This window comes from Stomoxys calcitrans, chromosome 2 (assembly GCF_963082655.1).
Source record: "Stomoxys calcitrans chromosome 2, idStoCalc2.1, whole genome shotgun sequence".
Classification (NCBI taxonomy): domain Eukaryota; kingdom Metazoa; phylum Arthropoda; class Insecta; order Diptera; family Muscidae; genus Stomoxys; species Stomoxys calcitrans.
The window spans coordinates 36,385,636-36,406,711 of NC_081553.1; the positions used below are offsets into that span (position 1 = coordinate 36,385,636).

General features: G+C 38.8%; 2 protein-coding genes across 7 annotated transcripts; one reads left to right on the forward strand and one right to left on the reverse strand.

Annotated features, from left to right (window-relative positions):
* The first annotated feature begins 201 nt into the window (after positions 1–201).
* On the forward strand, positions 202–1,749 carry LOC106090221 (evolutionarily conserved signaling intermediate in Toll pathway, mitochondrial). Its single transcript, XM_013256351.2, has 2 exons — positions 202–1,299; positions 1,361–1,749. Exons 1-2 carry the CDS (start codon positions 297–299, stop codon positions 1,672–1,674), a joined length of 1,317 nt encoding a protein of 438 aa, XP_013111805.2. The 5' UTR covers positions 202–296; the 3' UTR covers positions 1,675–1,749.
* Positions 1,740–21,029, reverse strand: LOC106090218 (GTP-binding protein 2). 6 transcript variants are annotated; one of them, XM_059363558.1, is made up of 3 exons: positions 20,774–21,022; positions 6,741–8,270; positions 1,740–2,661 (listed from the first exon to the last, which is right to left on the reverse strand). In XM_059363558.1, exons 2-3 carry the CDS (start codon positions 8,265–8,267, stop codon positions 2,386–2,388), a joined length of 1,803 nt encoding a protein of 600 aa, XP_059219541.1. In that variant the 5' UTR covers positions 8,268–8,270; positions 20,774–21,022; the 3' UTR covers positions 1,740–2,385. The 6 variants fall into 6 exon arrangements, with proteins under 6 accessions (XP_059219541.1, XP_013111794.2, XP_013111795.2 ...); XM_013256340.2 differs by having other exon boundaries at positions 6,741–8,274; XM_013256341.2 differs by lacking the exon at positions 20,774–21,022 and adding an exon at positions 10,458–10,559 and having other exon boundaries at positions 6,741–8,274.
* Positions 21,030–21,076: the final 47 nt, after the last annotated feature.

A 21,076-nucleotide genomic window follows, 5' to 3' on the forward strand; every position in this document is an offset into this window, starting at 1 on the left:
TCGCTCGAAAAATTGAACAGAACATTTTTCCACATTTTACAACTTTTTCACTTTTTTCCAAATGGTTCGACATTTTTTGACCCTTCAATTTTTTTACTTCTAAGTCGATTATTAGACCTTTTTACTTAGCAAAAGTCGACTTCGATTTTTTTACACAAAAAGTCGAATAGTCGAAATTCGACTTTTAGCTCACTAGCGGCAAATCAGCTGTAACGTTAGTTTTGGTTAAACTCGACTTTTATTTTATTAAAAATTGAGTTAAATTTATATAGAAATTATATAAAAAGAACGTAAACATGATAAGACGACTGCATATTTTGATCAAACACTCGCATCATAAAATGCTTAACGCTGCCAGTACACCATACAGTGGAAGCTCTTTGGTGAATATAACAACAACACATAGTACATATTGTACCAAAAGCCAACGGACGGATTCCAGTCCAGACGAAGATCCCCAAGACGACAAAGAAGATAAATCTAAAAAGGAACAAGCCCAAAATACCACAAGTCAGCAAAGAAAACGACCTGTTAAGTCATTTGTGCCTGCTGTTCGAAATCCCTTCGCCTCTGCTTCGGAAAAAACCAAAGACGTATACATGAGTATGGTGAACATATTCTCTGAGCGGGATGTACATCGACGTAATCATGTAGAATTCATTTATGCTGCTATGAAACACATGTCCGAGTTTGGTGTTGAACACGACTTGGAGGTGTACAAGGCCTTGATTAATGTAATGCCCAAGGGCAAAATGATTCCACAAAACCTGTTTCAAGCTGAATTCATGCATTACCCTAAGCAGCAACAATGTATTATAGATTTATTAGAACAAATGGAGGACTTGGGAGTTATGCCGGATTACGAAATGGAAGCCATGTTGTTGAACATATTTGGCCGTCAAGGCCATCCATTGCGTAAGTATTGGCGAATGATGTATTGGATGCCGAAATTCAAAAATGCTTCGCCATGGCCTTTACCCAATCCGGTGCCGGATGATACATTAACCATTGCCAAATTGGCGGTGGAACGCATGTGCACAGTAGATCCGCGTTCTCAAATAACGGTGTATGAGACCAAAGAAGTGGAAGATGCCTTAGATCAAACGTGGATAGTAAGCGGCATGAGCCCGGATCAGACACAATTATTAAAAGAACATTCACGGCAAAGGGCGGTGTATATAGAAGGGCCATTTATGATTTGGTTGAGAAACAGATCAATCAACTATTTCACCTTGAGGGCTGATCCAGATATGGAATTTCTTAACGCTTTGCAGAATCAAAAGTTTGATGATGGCGATGGTAATGCGGTACATTTTGAAAATTTGCATGAGTTAACATTTTTGTGTGTTTATTTTTTAAGATGTAACCCATTTGAATGTACCTCTGTTTGGAAGTGTTCCTCCCAGCAGGAAAAATCAGGTTGGTAAATTGCGTTCTGTTCACCAACAAGACGATGGCACAATATTTGCCATATGTGCTACTGGAACTTCCACCAAAGATTCTCTCCTGTCATGGATACGTCTTTTGGAGGCTAATGGCAATCCATCCTTGGGCGAAATACCTGTGCTCTTTCGCTTTCATTCAAATGTGGGCGAAAAGGCGGTTCAAATCGAAGGACAAGCCAAGGCGGCAACAACAAGAAATGACAGCACTCCCCCAGAATCGAACAGATAGTAATTATGCTATGATTTGTGTTTATTAAGAAGCCGAAAAAAGTATCACAAAATAAAGAAGGTGTGTTAAAGTTTAGTTGTTAATTATTATTTATTTTCATATACATATTTTTTTTTACATTTAGAATATATTACCACTATAGAAATGGTAAACAAAAAAAAAAGTGGGAGCTCTTTGCTAAATAGATACAATTCAAATATTTATTGCTAGTTTCTTTACATTTTTATTTAACTTATTTAAGTACAATGACGTCGCTGATGAAAGAGAAAATAACTAACTTGTAATGCCTCAGTTATAATTAATAAATTATTAAGGTGAGAAAAATCAGGATATTCTAGCTAACTAATTCAAATCATTCGGGTGGTGTTCTAAATCATATCAAAAAAAAAAACTGAACTACACTTAAAATAAAAAAAAATGTCATCCTTTTCAAAAATATGTTTGCTGTCTTAACAAAAATCACAGTTAAAACTTATAAAACGTCAAACTCTTCCCAATTTTCTTCACACTTCACTTCAGTGGCAGGCTAACACAGCCCAATATTATTACATCTTACTATAGATCCAAAAATGTTATACATATGCGTATGTACTATATGGTTTATAATATCCGAGGTACAATTTGAGAGGGTTCATTAACATTGTTGTGTATGTAAACTGCTAACTTAACAACGAAGTGTGTTGATTTTACTTCTTAAGCCTGCCCTTAGACCTAATAACTAAATAGGGATTTGTTGAGGGGAAATACTTGTGTTACCACACCAATACCCTTGTTTGAGCCTTCTCGAAATAGAACTCTCATGCCCGTCCGCACATATTCGGGATGGCCCACAAACTGGAACATAACCGAAGCGCTGTCATTCGTCTCGATTTTCTCGCCACCCATAATGCCTCTTATGATCGCTGTTTGTCTTATGCTACCAATGTGGACCGTTGTTTGAAATCCCACATAAATTGCTGTAGCATGAAATAAGACAGAAACTTTGGCCTGAAACAAAATACAAAGAAATGTTATAAAATTTTATAAAGATTGGTGTTTAGTTCAATTATTTAAATTAAATACAATGTCAATGAAATCAAGAAATCGAATTAGCCACTAATGGCTCATGAAGTCAAGTCGGGGGGATCTTTACAATGAGGCCTATACCTTTATTTGGACCTGTCTAGGCCAATTTGACATCAATGTTGGGGGAAAAAACCGCTCGTGAATCATTTCAATGTTTATTCCTCCTATACGTCTTAATGTTGCAGGTGCAGATGGGTTTTTTTGTTTTGTGTATCTAACGATCGTCGTCTTTCCGTCTCTGCAGACTAAGAGTAACCTAATCTCTCAAGGGACAATATCATTTAAATTTTTATTCCTTCTATACGTTGCAGGTACAGGTTGTATTGTATTTTTGTATCATCTAACGATGATCGTCGTCTATCCGTCTCTGCAGACTAAGAGTCACCTTATCTCTCTAGGGATATGTACACCGCTCATGAATCATTTGAATGTTTATTCCTCCTATAGGTCTCAATATTGCAGGTGCCAGGTGCCCTTCCTGCATTGTTTATGTCGATTCTCTTTTCTTCGACCTAAAACGCCATGGCTCATGGTTGTGGTTTTTGTTTTTGCTCCTTCTTCCCCGCTCTTGCGTCAGTTTATATCTATGTTGCTTCTTCACTTTATTTCTGCTGTTCCATTGACGCATATCAGGGATGAGGCTGGAGGTCCATCGATCCATGTTCAGGCTGCATCACAGTGAATTTGGTATAGGCGACTTCACTTTGGCGGTCTCTAATACTTGGAAGTTGCAAACGCGAAATTGAAGTTTCTTTGGTGGACAGGAAAATTCACTCTCATTAAGTGAATTGTGTTGATGCGATGCCGAAAAGTCGGATTATTAACGTATCCTTGGCGGAGAGCTCGATTAAGAACATTGTGACTAGATGAATTTTGAAAGGAAATCGACTCCTCTTTTGCGGCTTTTGGTTATCAATGGGATTCTCAATTCTTTCGAAAGGAAGGTGAAGGGCGAAGATGGCTTTGTTGTTGTAACCACCTTTTCCATGTGGAGGTGGCGATCCTCGTCATGCTCCTGTATGTGAGCAACCTCGTTCCGGTCCAAAGTACCGATCTCCGCGGGAACAAGGTGATCATTGGTTATTTAATGGCGCCAATAATTCGCCTTGTAATTTCGAGCATCATAAGCACTCAGTATTTGTGCAAGAGACAGCGATACCCCTGATTGTCCACGACTGCCGTTGCAGCTACTCTGTATGAAGCATTCCACTATCCGCAACCTGTGGATGCGCCCGGTAGCTCGCAGCTAAGTTTCTCCTTTTCCAATTTTCCGGCCTGCGTGGTGCTCACAACTATCCCGTGCCGCGCTGATAATGGCTTCGTTGTTGTTGTTGTTGTAGCCACATATTCATGTGGAGGTGACCTCGTCAAGCTCCTGTAGGTGTGGAAGCTCGTTCCGTTCCAAGGCGCCGATAGCATAGATGGCTTTGTCATCATGGTTGGTGGCCAATTTTTATCGAATATTACAGAGCTCATTTCGCGAGCTGGACGAGGGTCCTAGGGCTTGGCGTAAACTCCAGACAAGACTGCATTGGTAATTTTAAACAAAAAGGCAAAGAGTGGCTGTTTTTAGGGAACCTGTCCAGAATGGTGTAGAGTTGCCGATCCCTCCGGAGATTAAGTCCCACCTGGGCGTGACCAGAGACTAAGCTGGAATAGGAACGTCGAGAAAAAGAGTCAAATCAGGATTGAATGCGCTCCAAAACAGTATTGAAGCTCGATAGAAAAAGAGTCGCAGGCTTAGGCCTGTTTATTTTTTGAACAGATCGCTCTTTGTTTGAGGGAGTCGGAAATTTGGTGCTTCTGAAACTTTTGGCATTCTTCTATTCTGCTAGACGTCGTTTTCCCAAAAAGGAAGCGGCGATAACCCTGTCCTTCGGATGACTGTTGTTGTTATTGTTGTACCCACATTTCCGTATGTGGAGGTAGCGATCCTCGTTAAGCTCCAAGGTGACCAAACTCGCTTCAGTCCATGTTGTGGAAGTGTGTTCTACACACCGCCATTACCGATGAAGGACACGCATTGGATCAATCCGGTACGTACAACCGGCTACTATGGGATTGTCTGTATGGACAGATGATTCTCAATTGGACAGGGGCATCCTGTCAGGGGTCTTCACTGAGTTCTTCGGAATCAGAGTCATATAGGCTTCTTCCCTGGTGTAGCGTCTTTCAGGAGGAGGTCTGCGTTAGCGGCTGCCTGTTTCGACTACCACAATATACGATAAGTCGAGCTGAAGGTTCTGGCATTGGATCATGTGAGGTCGAGACTTGTTAGAAGACGCAAGATGTTATCATTGGTAAACTGTCAGGCTCTGCAGGACGGTAGGGTAGGTCGGACGCTAGAATGAATGAGCGAAAAAGGTCGTATACAGGACGCCACTTATCCTGAGACTGAGGAAGAATGACGTCGGAGTATTGATATAAGTTTTGACTTCTCATTGCAACGTCAGGTCTTTGATGTCACATTGGACACCGGTATTTGGGGACTTGTGGACGAGAAGGATTCCCTTCATGCACTTAGAAAAAAGTGCAAATTTGCCCATGAACAAATGTGATTCATGTTTTAAGCTCAATGATTAGGGGCCCCTTTTTATAGTCGAGTCGGAACGGCGTGACGCAGTGCAACACCTCTTAGGGTTGAAGTTTTTACATGGCTTTTGTGCATTGGCATAGTACTTCACAAATGTCACCGGCATAAAGAGGGGGAAAACGCACTTAGTACTATCGTCATATTGAAGTTCTGTAGAGGCCTGATTTGGCTGACTGGACAAAGTTCTGAAAGGTGAAATTTTTCACTTGCTTCCTTATTTCATACTTCTATCTTTTCTTCTATTCTTCTATTTTACTGTGGTGCAACTCTTTCTGCTTTTCATTATCTCCTTTTTCTCTTTTATCTTATCTTATTGTAAAGATAAGGTCATCGCGTGAACAGCTAGCATCCGAGGTTTCATGTGGCCCTTCAACCTAACCTAATCAAAAGGCCCATCTACCCCGTCTGTCATCAGCCTATCGACATATTTTCTAATTCGTTCCACCAAGGATTTAGGTCTATAGGGAACTGCTGACTCATACACTTAAGATGACGTCAATTTCTTTGGTTACATGTACTTTTACCCCATACTTCGCTTGTATATAGAAGGATACTATTGCCGTCTTTTATCATGAGCTTGCGCCTGTATGGCGATTTATGTCATTATTTGTCTCAATTACGCCGTTCTCCTGACAGCCTTTGCTGCCGCATACTGGTTCTGAGCTACCTGCGTTAATTTTCTGACGAGCCGCACCTCTTTCATTTTTATATTTATCGTGAGCAGCGGAATCTCAATCTTGTGCCTTTTATTGGGTTACACATCTGCGTTTATTTCTCATGTATTTACATCTCTCCTCTGTGTTCGTCAATTGAATCATTCCACCAATGAGCTGCGACTCTATTCGACCTTAGTCACTTAATCTTCGGCATCGCCTTATCACACTCTTTAGCGATTATGAATATGATGCGGGCTTGCAACTTGGGAATCGTTTTCGTCGGATGGTTCTAGTTTATTCACATTTCATTTTCCATAATAATACCATAAGTAAGATTGCATCATTAGGATCGAGAACTCACTTAAATCACCTGATGGGCATCCCCAATACGGAAATGTGAGTGGTCTATAAGAGAAATATTTCAAAATTAACCAATCTATGGCCAAAATATAAATATTTACTACATTTCAGACGAATAAAATATTTTTAAGACTGAAAAGCTAGAGTGAGTGAAACAGACAACCACGAATGTGGCCGTGTTTTACTATAGTACTACACAGTGGAAAATATTAGTTATCGTCTGCTTACAATGATATCGAGTTCATTACAGTGCAAATTATCTATGCAGTGCATCGGAATAAAATGGGACCTATATCAGCGAGTGATAAACATTTCTTAATGATCAAGATATCTCATTACCACATTTAGCAAATTATTCATAAACTCCAGTAAAACACAACAACAGCTCTTACCTGGAAAAACAATGTGCCATATGGTTCATCGTCCGTATTTCCCGAATCTGTTAACAAAACCATACCGCTGCGTAGTGCTGGCAACTGTTGATTCGGTGTAAATGACAATGAAGCACTCTGTCCTGCCCTCACCACCCGACATGGGGCCTTATTGCGATGTATCGTGTGCACGGTTACAGAATGAAAACTGCCACATTGCAATGGACCAATTTTCATGGGCATATTTTCAGTTAACACACCTTTGACCAGTAGGCCACCCACTACAGGACCAACTTCTGATACTCGAAATATTTCATCTATGTGAAATTCGCATGACTCTTGTTCCAAACGTTCTTTCTCCGAATTGCTTATGCCCGGCGAAAGGACATATAGGAATCTGGTGACAAGATTTAATCCAGATCCCGTTACATTGGAGACACAAAATATGGGTACAATATTTTCGGAGAATTGATTGGAGCCAGCAGAAATCACTTCATCTGTATTTGTGACAACAAAAGGTACTTTGCGGCAACCAATGGATGTTAATAGATTCTTCAACTCTTGTATTGTCTGATCTGGCGAGGTGATATCTGTCTTGGTAATAACCACAAAAAAGGGCATATCGAGCGCTCTCACTATGGACAAATGCTCCTGGCTGGTGCCATTGAAGCCACCACCCGCCGATACCACAAGCATGGCATAATGCGGCGAATAGCCCGACAGAGCCTGTACTGTTGTCCTCATATATCGCCTATGGCCGGCCAAATCCATGAAGGTTACCAATTTGGTGGAACGATCACTTATCTCCTCAGCCGTCATCATTTCATTATATTTATAGTTAATTATATTGCCTTGGGTATCAAATCCTAGCGTTTCGTGTGATATACAAGACGTTCTTCCCGATTGTATTTCATGCATGTGCCGGAACATATTAAGACGGGCTCGTCCTCGGCCATTGTCGAATTCGCCCTGTGTCAGAACACCCAGCAGTGTTGATTTACCAGCATCAGCACCACCCAATACAGCTACTCTAACTTCGATATTATGTTGATCGTCGGGGATTTTACGTACCAAAACTTCGGATACGGATCTGCGGCCTGCCACATATTTCCGCCTCAGCACCGAGGTACTGGCACCCAACTTGTGGGCCATTTGCTTCAGTGTGCACAAGGAAGCATTCATATCTTTCTCATTTAATCCATGCAAATGGCCAGAATCTGAGACACCTATTTCGTAAATAGCCTCGCCATGGCCTTCTCGTAGACGCCATTTCATTTGTGTCACTAGATGTTCAAATCTTTGCTTGGAGGGATTTATTAACTTTAACTTATATTCAATATTTCCCAATTGTGGTTCGGGCGGCAGCATGTCTTGATCAAAATCTATAATTATTCTATTATTCTTGCCATCTAGTTCGCTTTCGCTGCTGCTACTACCACTGAGACCACTATTGGCATTTGAGTCCATGCCAGATTTGTGACGTATATAGGGTTCTTCGTCAAAACCGTCGTCAGGTTGATTTCGATCAAATAGGCTTATTAAATCCATTATCTAACTGTAATGAAAATTAAATGAAAACATTGATTTAGAAGGGTAAGAAAACACAAGTCTTAAGTCAAACTTATCAATTTGATAGTTTTTTTTTAGAAATAAGGAAGAGAAATCATAATAACCTTAGGTTCTTTGGCTATAAGATATTGCTCATATTATCTTAACTTCGAAACCAGTGAATTTGTTAACCTGGTAGATCATTGAGCCTAGATATTTTGTAATTGTTTTGAAATGAAATATCTATGTAAATAATTGGAGTTCATGTTCACTCAAGTATTAGAACACAAATGTTTGGCGCGGACCTACTTTCACTACTACCAATCATCCTTCCCGGCACGGGATGCTATGACCACCACACGGTATGGAACTTTTAGCTCCGAGAGCTACCGGCCGCGCTCACAGGTTGCGTATATTGGAATGCTTTATACGGAGTAGCTGCAACTGCAGTCGCGGACAATATGCGGTATAGAGTGGAGAGTCTCAGTGAGAGCCCGGACGGCGGCTGCCTATACTGAGTGCCTATGATGTTCGACATGACAATGCGTGTTATTGACGCCTTAAAATAACCAATGGCCATAATGTTTCCACGGCGATCGGTTCAATGGACCATAACGTTTGTGCTCACTTTTAAGAGCTGGAGAAGGATCGCTATCTCCACATAGGAATGTGGTTATGGGATAGTGGAATGAACACCACATAGATCAGAGCTTAAAGTTCTAGTCTGTGTGGTGCAGTCTGCAGACAATCAGAGGCATCGAGTGGATGGTCTCAAAGTGGGGCCGGGCGTCAACGGCTCTTGGTTAAATACTTAGAGCCTATGGTGCTTGATAGGACAAGGCGAGTTATTGGGGACTTCAAATAACCAATGGTCATCACATTCCCGCGGCGGTCTTTCCTATATACCAGAATGAGCTTGCTCACATATAGAAGAGTTTGACGAGGATCGCTTCCTCCACGTGTAAATATGGCTACAACAACAACACCAACGTAATCATTTCAAAATCTTACTTTACTCATATACACTATTCCACAAGCACTGACCGCTGACTTTCTTTCAAATGGGTCTGGAAAAGTTGATATCTGTTTTGATTTTTCTTTCATTACCCACTATCATTCAATTTTCGACGAAATCCGTTCATTTCATTGAATTCATAAGCGGTTGTTCTCAGGATCTTACTTTTATAGCAGACTCAATATGACATACCACTGTGCATTCGTGAAATTGTGACGTTTTGGTCACAATTCTTTGCCAGACATTTTCTGTGCATGTTAGGAATTTTCACCTCCACTGCACCAAAATGGTCCATATAAATATACAAAATACTAAAGTATTTTAATTTCTTTTCATGTTCTTCATCATCATTGTTTACAATTGACCAACAATCATTGAAATTTTCATTGTCAAGGATATTGATAACCTTAAATGCGCCGCCATATCCTCCAAATGGCTATTAAGTCAAATACTATGTATATCCTGTATAACGCCAAAATATACTATATATGTATGATTGTATATACAATTGTTTCACACACAATACACACAAACATACTTGAAAGCCCACCAAAAAAAAAAAAACAAAAAAACAACAAAGGCATTAGTACACTTCAAAGACATCCACCAGCAGCAGCATCACCACCCCACTTGACAAACCAAAACAAAGGAATTGTTTTGTTTGCCCGATGTTATATTTCTATTGAAGACAGACAGACGCAGAACAACAAATAATATGAAAATTTTTCACTGACCTTGAAGAAGATATACAATTTTTCTTCAATCAAAAAAACTTTTTTCATCCATATAAGCCCAAAAACCACAAACACACACACACACGCACAACTTTATAAATATGCCAAGCCAATGGTGTAAGATAGGCCTATTGGTGTTTTTTTAACTTCTTTATAACTTTTCAATTTAGCGCCTGTGCACACAAAAATTAATATTAATCAGTTGTTTCACAAAAAGGCCTCTTTTGCATTCGTTCACCAACCAATACAACAACGAGAACAACAAAAGTCATTTTGTGCCAAAAAGTGAATTTCAAACCAGAAATTAATAAATTATCTTAAATTGATTGCCACCAGAAGAATTCCGAACATAGCTATATTATGGTGGTATCTCTCTACAAATTGGCAGAGACAGAGTTGAGGTGCAGATAAGAAGAAATTACTGTTAAAATTTTTGTTTACTTGTGGCCTTTATTATTATTTTGTAGTTGTTTTACCAGCTGCTGCCGCGACAATACTAAATTTGTACTTTTCTTATGTTGGCCCCCTTAGACTAGCTGAAAAGCACGAAAATAACAGAAAAAACAAAGAAGAGCGAATAACAAGAACAACAACAACAGCAACAAGCCACCCAATAACAATGAGTAAAAAAGATGCGAGAAGGTGTATAGCGAATGTGAATAAAATGATTGGCGCTCTCAATCAAAAAATTGCACGTTACCTGTAGAGCAAGAGGATGAGGATAAAAAGTGGGCCGATTTTAAATAACTGACTCATTTATATTGACTTCATTTGAAAGGCAGAAAAAGACAATGCCAAAAGCATAGAAATATTTTTTAAATATCCTACGGGACTCCTTGTCTATAACCCTATATTACATCACCAGCCATAATACAAGTTCCTCAAGTTACTTGCCGTCAGAGCTTGGGGTGCTAAGAAAGGAACCAGGTTGACTACATACAAAACAATTGGCCGATTAGTAATTAACTATTTAGTAGAGACTCGCCAGCTGAGCTAAATGTGGGCCCCGGTAGCAATTACGGACCACACGAAACACGTCACATTTTCATCTGCCCAATCCTACTCGACTCACTTCTAAACGCACCCCAACCAACAGAACGGCAAGCAAATTAATATACACAACAAAATGTTACCACAACAAAGGGGTAGTACATCTGGGTTTGCCGTTTTGGGCTTTTTCTACCAAATTTGGTTGGATGGATTTATAAATTTTACGATTTGGTCGGATGGACGACCCAGATCGATTTTGGTAGATTTTCAATGTTATTTGTACATTTTTTCCTTTTACATCTATATCTATTTTGATATATCGTAGTATAGTTAGTATATTTAAGATAAACTTATATCACGAAAATATTCAAGGTTCCTGAAATAGATAACAACGATTCTTCTTTCTATAAAGCAACGAACAGTAAAATTTCCGTATATATCCAATGCAATTATTCTGGTATGTGTGTTATTCTTCCAGTCAGTTTGCCTAAGTCTGTGTCACTTAATATGGGCGGTTTTCGTTCGATTGTATGTGATTGTAGGTGGTCAATATTTTATCGAAATTTTGTATTTAGGAAAATTTTAGCAGTATTTATGTGGAGTAGTTTTTTATTCCTGATTTATTTTTAAGAAAACTTTTGTGAATTGTTAATGTGGTAGTATTATAGTCATATATGGTTGTTGTTGTAGCAGTTCGTTGTAAACTGAGGCGGCAGCCCTTGCCGAGTAAGTACTCCATCGGGTCAATCCGGTACGTACAACCGGCTGCCATGGGATTGGTCATATATGGTCTAACGACTAGGTTAGGTTAGGTAGGAGTGGCAGTCTTTTACAGACTCACTTAGACAATTTTAAGTCCATTGTGATACCACAGTAGCGACAGACCAAGGCTTCTTGCGGGAATCAAACCCACGACCCCTGCACTGGTAATCCAAGCACGCTACCAACTCGGCTACCGGGGCGCCTTAACGACTAATAAATAAGTAAATTAAATTAAATTAAAAAAATCTTGTCTTTTGGAAAACATTTTTCAAAATTTTGTCTTTAGAGAAAATTTTGTTTAAATTTTGGTTGGCAAGTTGGGGATTATCGATTTTGAACGAACATGGAGAATTAACAAATAAAAGCGTGCTAAGTTCGTCCTAGGCCGAATCTTATATACCCTCTAGATAGAACGCATTTGTCGAATTCTTTTCCCGATATCTCTTTTTAGGTTAACAAAGCATAAAAGAAAATACTGATTAAATATTGGAGCTATATCAAGTTATGGCCAATTCGGACCATACTTGAATTTAATGTTGGAGACCATAGTAGAAGTCATTCAGCCAATTCGAGTAAGAATTGCGCCCTTTAGGGGTTCAAGAAGTAAACTATAGAGATCGGTTTATGGGAGCTGTATCAGGCGACCATATTTGAGACGCATGTTAAAGGTCATTGGCCGTTGTACAAAATTTTAGCCAAAACGGATAATAATTACACCCTCTGGTGGCTCAAGAATTCAAGATCCCAGATCAGTTTATATGGCAGCTATATCAGGCTATGGATCGATTTGAACCATATTTGAAACTTTTTTTAGAAGTCATAACAAAACACCTCATGCAAAATTTCAGCAAAATCAGATAAGAATTGCGCCCTCTAGTGGCTGAAGAAGTCAAGATTCAAGATCGATTTATATGGCAGCTATACCAGGTTATGGACCGATTTAAACCATACTTAGCACAGTTGATGGAAGTCATACATAATACGTCATATACATATATTCTTATTCCGATGTAGTATTTTTAAAGTGTAGTAGCAACATTCTTTAAAAATCTTTTAAAAAATTATATTTCACGTCCCAATACGTGTGCAGAATTTCGTCAGAATCGGTTCAGATTTGGCCAAAGATCCTATACATATATTTCATCCTATATAGCATTTTGTAGTAGCCACAATTAAAAGACACACTCGACTCAGACCCAGATCCCTGTGGACGCACCCCATCTTAGTAGCAGAGTTCCTGGGTCTTGACACTCAACAGAATCAAGCAGACGAAAGATAGAACACAAAAGTAAGCAAAATCGGTAGATTGGTTTATATGGGAGCTGTATCAAGCTATTGATCGTTTCAGACCATATTAGACACATATGTTGAAGGTCATGAGAGAAGCCGGTGTACAAAATGTCTGCCAAATCGGATGAGAATTGCGCCCCCTAGAAGCTCAAAAAATCAAGACCCAAGATCGGTTTATATGGCAGCTATATCAAAACATGGACCGATTTGAGCCATACTTAGCGCAGTTGTTGGAAGTGATACCAAAATATCACGTGCAAAATTTCAGTCAAATGGGATAAGAATTGCGCCCTCTAGAGGCTCAAGAAGTCAAGACCCAAGATCGGTTTATATGGCAGCTATATCAAAACAAGGACCAATTTGGCCCATTTACAATCCCAACCGAGCTACCCTACTAAAAGGCCTTTATTTCTTTTCATTTCTTTAATTGGCTATGACAGAATATTTGTTCCACTAGCCGAACGTAGAATATCGTTCCAGGCGCCTCCGTCTTCTGCGCTCATTCTAAACTTTCTGATACCAAATTTCGAGGTGTCTTCCATCACTTGATCTTTCCATCGGGCTTTTGGTCTTCCCGATTTGCGTGTACCGCCTTTAAAGGACTTCTTTGCTGGAGCTTCTTCATTCATTCTGACAACATGACCTAGACAACGCAGCCGCTGTATTTTGATGCGTGTAACTATGCTATCGTCGTCATACAGCTCATACAGCTCGTGGTTCATACGTCTACTAAAAGGTATTTGTGCAAAATTTCAAGCGCCTAGCTTTACTTCTTCGATAGAAAGCGTGCTTTCAACAGACGGGCGGACGGACATGGCTAGATCGACTTAAATGACATGACGATCAAGAATATATATACTTTATGGGGTCTCAGGCGCATATTTCGAGGTGTTACAAACAGAATGACGAAATTTATACCCCCTTATCCTATGGTGGAGGGTATAATAAACTGCTACAACAACAACAGCACTGTTTGCTATGCGAATACAGACTCCCTGTATTCCTTAACGCAATTTTCGCCATTTTCCTCACTGCCATTTATACCTACACCAAACCAATTTTTATTTTAAAATTTCTATATCTTTCTCGGAAATTCTGTATGTATCATTTCATATAAGATATTTAGTTACCTAAGTATGTTCTACACACGAGTTTCGAACAGTGTGACGTGATAGCCTCATTAATGCACTAGTAAGTGTTTTAAGAGGCAGTCCCTTTGAGCTAGTCAAAACTGACAGCATCACTAAATAAGTTTTGGCATATATGTAAGTACCTACATACGTTATTATTCACTTTCAACAGAAATTTTGTATTCCTGGACACAACGAAATAAATCAATCTGAACAGGGATGACTTGTTCTTTAGATATTCCCTAGGGATTTTCTCTTTACAATTTTTTTTTAATATCTGTTAGTGCGTAATGCGATGTCCTCGTTTTGGATTTGGATAATACCCATTGACATATCAGCCTTTTCTCTTTTGGCTTTAAAATCTAATCTCCTCGCCGCTGCTGTCTCTTTGGTTTCCCCAACTTTGAGGCATACAAATAAAAACATCTTTCAATTTCAATAGACTTTTAGTTTTGCTTTCTTTGCCTTATTTACAATTTCTTGTTCTTAGTACCTACATATAACACAGTAGTATAGACCGCGCAATCCATTCTTTGCTTCTGGGGGCGCAAAGTGAAGGTTTGCGTCAGCCAATGTATAGCAGAAAAGCAAAAAAAAGCACACAAACAAATTTTACCAGACAAAAGCATAACTCGATTTGTTTATCAACAAACTGAAAAAACCAAAACAGAAATCATAAAAAAAGCCAAAAAGTGAATGTTTACTGATTTTCGGGCAAATGTACTCGTACTCCTACATATGCACATATATACTTGAGTTTATATATATGTACTACATACATATATCACACAAGAAAATCTAGTCAGAAAAACAAAAAAAAAATTTAAAACAAGAAAAGACATTTGGCCTAATACTTGAGTTGTTGGCATTTTTTGTATTTCTACTGAAATACTTACATTGGGCATAATATACATTCGTACATAATAGACACTCACGTCCATTCAGCTATAGTTAGTTACGTGTATGTATTTGAACAAAGCAGTTTGACATAATAATCAACATAACCATATGATGGAAATTTTGTGGGTAACATGCACGCATGAAGCACGCTATGCACAACATAACTGGTTGGCAAAAAAGAGAGAGATGGTTTATGGCAAATTTGCTGCATAAATGTTTAACCCTAAACCTCTTCCGGGAAATTAAACTTGCAACTAGAAATAAAATTGAAAACAATCGTTGAGGATTATGTCTGGGGATCCCAAAAATTCCCAAAGTGGACATGAGACCTTATATTTATGCGACGATTAATTATTTATGTTTTAGCCATAATAGTGGTGCTCGGGAACTGAAAAATTTGCACAAATTTTTAGTGCAAGTTTAGTTCGCATACTTTATTTGACAGCAGAAGAGAGCGCGAGAGAGCAAATTTTGACAGTTCGAAAGTAGAGAAATGCAACTTTCTACTGGTACTTTTTTTGCCAGCAGAAATTTGCAACTTTGAACAGAGGTTTTGTAAAGGTCAGCTGTTTCATGAAAAGCAGCCGTTGCATGAAAATACAAAAGCTAACACCAAAATGGGTCAAAAAAGCAGAGTTAAGTAAAAAATAAAATTATTGTTTATTGATAATTATTAAATTTGTTTCATTTTTATTTGCTCCTAATGAAAATGCAAGGCAGCAGCTAGGGTTCAGGTACAGAAAACTCGCCAAATGAAGTTGTAATTTTACCTCAAGTCGGCTGTTTTACATTAGAAGGTAAGTGCAAAATGTGCGGAATTTTTTGGAAAATCTTGAAAAATTAAAACATTGTATCCTTCCAGACACCAAGAAGTGTTTTTATGGAATCATATTCATCAAAGAGATACAATGAAACCAACACCGTTCTTTTGAATTTTTTAAGGAGGGAAGATGCTGCGTATTAAGTGCGTCTGGCTAGACAGAAAAAAGTTAGGCACAGAGTGACAAAATAGTCTGTCAATTGTGAACGAATACAGATATCTTCTATGAAAACACAGTGTCCGGAGCCGCCACTTGATCAAATAGAATGCTCCCTTAGCTTCACATTAGTGGTCGCAGCAATTTGTCTAGCCGCAATATCCAGAAGCATTAGGTCGTTAGTTCAATGTTCCTTGTCAGTACACCATGCGTCTTGGCTACTGATGAAAAAATACAGATCGGTCTGTACGAGTTACCCTTTCTTGTGTCCTTTCCAGGTTTCAGTAGCGGGATCACACTGCCCATCTTGTAAACAGCGGGTACTATAAAAGTGTTCAGATAGGCTGATGACACTTGTAAGGCACTCGAATCCAGGCAGATCCAGATTCTTCAGCATCAGTGTAGAGCTTCCGTCTGGGACCAGCGCCTTGCGCGACTTGGCGCCACGGATGACATTTGTAGCTTGTGATGGCTGTCCAGCGTCAAGGAGACCATGGATACTACGAATGTCACTCTCAGGCCAATAAATCGACGTTTATCTATGGAAAATGCCTCACAAGTATGCCGGCATTTTTTATTTAAAACCCATTGTTTTCCTAAGCAAGCAAATAAAAAAAAAACCAAAATAAAAATCAGCTGTTTATCTGCAAATTTTCACTGGAAGTCGTTCGCGTACTTTTGCTTGCACTAGCAAAATTTTACTGCAAAAGTACGCGAACAGACCTAATGTTGTGTCATCGGCATAGATAAGTAGCTTGAGTTGTTTGAGTAGTCGAATAAGTCGATAGGCTTTCTTCTTGTTTGACAATGAATAGCTCCTACCTTCCTTTTTAAATCGATGTTCCCATGTCGGTTAACGTCACTCTGTAACATTAAAATATGGGACTATTGAAAACCGGTTTGTAATTAAAAAATAGATCGAAGGTGGCGATTTGTTTGTCAAAGGTGTTTTCGAGAATCTAAATATTGTAGAGCTTAATTATATCTTTCGCGATATACCTTCAGAATGCGATAGAAAATTGATTGACTGCTATCAAGTTAGCACATATTGCTTTGTCTCTCTTTTTGAGGCATTAGTAGATGTGTGTTTCTACCCGGTAAATATCCAACGCTTGGGTATTTATTCAGTAAATTGAGGCCATAAAACATCCATTTATTAGCCGAATTCGATGAAATTTGGCACAGTGTGTTCTGGTAGACCCCTACCCATTCCTGTTACATGTGGTACAGATCGGTCGGATGTAGCTGCCATATATACCGATCTCCCCATATTTTGTAATGAGCCTATTTCAATAAAATTTGGCACAGCGAATTCTGGTACCCCTCTAAAACTTTTTGTTGAATATCGGACCATATTTGCATATAGCTGTCATATATACCGATTTCGCGAAATAGAGTATTGAGCCCATAAAACGAGCATTTTCCATCCTATTTCAATGAAATTTGGCACAGCGAGTTCCTTTTTGTTGAATATCGTCCAGATCGGACCGATATAGTGTATTGATCCCATAAAAGGAGCATTTTTCATCCGATTTTAATGAAATTTGAAACAATGAGTTTTGATAGACCCCTACACCTTTTTGTTGAATATAGCCCAGATCGGAACATATTTGGATATAGCTGCCCTATAGATCGATCTTCCGATATAGATACAGCAATAGTTTGTTGAGGTTTCAATCATCGGGCATGCGTTTTTATAGCCAGATTGTACACGATTAATTCACCTTTTCTATCCAATAAGTTCCCTTTAATCTCGTACTCTTAGCCCCAAAAGCACTATGACACTCTCTGTCTCGCTATAGGTTAGTTCATGGACTCTTGTGATATTATACTATGGGTTGTGCTGCATTTGCAATTATTTAATAATATTATCGGGACAGGACAAGAAATGTTTTCTTCAAGCAGTTAAGTCAGTCGAGGGAAATTTCCCAATGCCTTCTGTTGCAACTTGACGACATATAATATTTGAATCGTTATTGGCTCTATAAAGCGATTTACGTCCAAAATGTTGCATTCCTGCCTGCCGACAAACACAAGTTTTATTTTCCTGTTATCCGATATGGCAAATTAAAATTCGCCCATGAACATTCTATTAAGGAACAGGGGCGAACATCTCGTATATCAGTGAGTGCTTGCTGATTCAAGTTTTAAGCTCAATCATATAGCCGTGTTCGAACGGCGCGTCAAAGTGCGACACCTCTTGGGGCTTGTGTGCATAGTTTTTACGTACCTTACAAATGTCACCAACATTAGGAGGGGATTACCACCGCTGAACATTTTTTCTGATGTTCTCGGCAGGATTTGAGCCCAGACGTTCACCCGTCATAGGCGGACATGCTAACCCCTGCGCTACGGTCGCCTCCGATTTAATGCCATTTGCAAAATAACTTCAAAAATCTATACATTCTGATCATTCTGTATCGATGGAGAATATCGGCGTTGTATGAACCACGAGCCGAATAAGCTGTATGTCAACGTTAGCGCAGTTAAACTTTTCAAAATACAACGTTTGCGTTGGCCAAGCAATGTTATCAGGATTACTGAAGAAGCTCCTTTGAATGTAAATTTAATGATATACCAGAAAGGCAAGACCAACACTTCGATGGAAAGATCAAGTTGGAAAGTCTTCCCCAAAACTAATTGTCAGCAATTAGAGAAACAGTGCAGAAGACACCAGTTTTGAAATAAATCAGAGAACAATACTGGCAAACAGATGCCACTTTGAACTAAGTAAGTAGTTTAGAAACCAGGCCACCTTTCGACAGACGAAGATTACACTATACAAGACACTGATACTACCCATGTTGTTATATGGTTCTGAGGCATGGGTACTTGTGAAAACAGACGATGCAGTGCTTAGAGTGTTTGGAAAAAAGGTTCTTCGTAAAATATATGGACCAGTTTGCGTTACTGAAGAACACAGGCGTTGTATGAACCACGAGTTACACGTATCACAAAACGGCTGCGTTGGCTAGGTCATGTTGTCAGAATGGAAGAAGCTACAGCAAAGAAGTATTTTGAAGGCAAACACAGTGTTAAACGCAAACCGGAACGACCAAAAGCCCAATCAATCCCATGGCAACCGGTTGTACGTACCAGATTGACCATGTAGAGTTCTCCATCGGCAAGGGCTGGCGCCTCAGTGTACAACACACTGCTTCAACGACAACAACAACAAAAAGCCCTATGGAAAGATCAAGTGTTGAGAATTCGAATCATGGTGTCAGAATGAGCGCAGAAGATCGAGGCGCTGGGAACGCTATTCTACGTTCGGCTAGAGGAAAAAATGTTCTGTCATAGCCAATTAAAGTAAAAATATAGTGTGAATCGCAATGAATCGTTTGTAATTATCTGTTATTGCACATTTGATCCAGAACATGCACTTGCACTGGATAGATCTTAAATCAAATGCAGTAATTATTGTCCCAAAGATACCATTTTAATTCGCGTTGAACAAATTTTGTGCGAAGATACAATAACATGTTTTTCAAACACTATCTAATCGGTTGTTGTTACAATCCGAACACAGGCGACAGACGATCCCATGGCAGTCAGTTGTTCATACCGGATTGACCCGATGGAGTACTTCATCGGCAAGGGCTGCCGCCTCACAGCTAAAACAACAATAGGCGACAGATTAGAGAGCGTGATTTAAAGAGTGACTTTGAATCAGTTTGGAGTATCGGGCGGGTTTAAACTAGAGCTGCCAAAATATCGATGGCACTATCGATGTTTAATTTTTTGACTGAATATTGATTGATATTTTTGCGATTAATACTATCGCAAAAGTTAATTTTTTTGCAAAACTAAACAAAAAAAAAGCAAACCGACACTGAATGTTTCCCTTAAAATACATTGCGCCTATAGTGGGCGCTATTTTCATCCTATTAGGCTAGCACTTTTGTCGAAAATATCGAATGTTGCGATTACCGATATTTTGCTAGCTCTAGTTTGAACAGCATTTATCGGATACTGATAGATAGTAACAGAATCGGCGTACAGCTAAAGATATTTATATATTTGTCTTGCCACGGTAAACCAGAGTAGCCTGGAATCAATACGGTTTGGTAAATGCAACCGCCTCAATTCCAAATTGTCCTGAATCGATGCGAAGGTTCTTGTTCTTGTTGTAATAAAAGATTTTCGGATGGAGAAGTCCTTGGCCAGCTTTGATGTAAACCCGCCTGGGTTATCTAAACATTTGTTTCCCTATTGGAAACCCATGTTTTCGTGATTAGTTTTTTGTTTTGTTTGATAAGTTTTTTTGCTTTAAAATTATTTATCTAAAAAAGTTATCACCGAAGATCGCGAAAAGCGAATATAGTACCAGACAGATAGATCTCAAAACCGCATATAATTTTATATTGTATTTGTCATAAAGGCATTGCATCACTTTAATTGCTTGAATAATAATTATAAACTGTTTTAAGATAAAATCAATATTTAAAAGTTAAATTTTAACATTTCTGTGTTTAAAGAAGGCGCCACAAGAAATTCACAGACGCTTTGCTCAACTCACAAGTACTTGTCACACTAAGTGTAGGGTGTACCAAAAATAAGGGACCTCTTTCATGGGGTTTCAGTCCGTGTTATAGCAAATACTACAGTGTAGCAAGGGTACATATTAAAAAAACATTCTGGTAGAAAAAAGCTATTTATTGTATTGAAACTGTTAAACTTTTTTAATCACATATATGGTATAAATTACCTTTGAATTGCCAAATATTATTGTAAATTGTATGTTATCACTTTTTCACTGATATTCTTTCACACACTCTAATGTAAGGGTTATATTTTAGCTTAAACATTAAGAAATAATACGATTCTTCAGTCCGTTCCTCTTGTAATTAATTTAATTATTTGTTTTCTAATCAACTTTACAAGTGCAACAACAATAGATAGCTGCACTATTTACAACTCATTTATTTTTTTGTTGTGAAATAATGAATAGGTATTTATATCCAATCGGTATAACCAGTACTCGATAATCGTGTGTATTCGGATGTGTATT

What these genes read in the sequence shown, in the direction of transcription:
- LOC106090221 (XM_013256351.2), top strand. Translation starts at nt 297, where the DNA reads ATGATAAGACGACTGCATATTTTGATCAAACACTCGCATCATAAAATG. An exon ending in AAAGTTTGATGATGGCGATG is followed by an intron (nt 1,300 to 1,360) that starts GTAATGCGGTAC and finishes TTATTTTTTAAG; the next exon opens with ATGTAACCCATTTGAATGTA.
- LOC106090218 (XM_059363558.1), bottom strand. Translation starts at nt 8,267, where the DNA reads ATGGATTTAATAAGCCTATTTGATCGAAATCAACCTGACGACGGTTTT. An exon ending in ATGGCACATTGTTTTTCCAG is followed by an intron (nt 2,662 to 6,740) that starts GTAAGAGCTGTT and finishes ATTTTGTTTCAG; the next exon opens with GCCAAAGTTTCTGTCTTATT.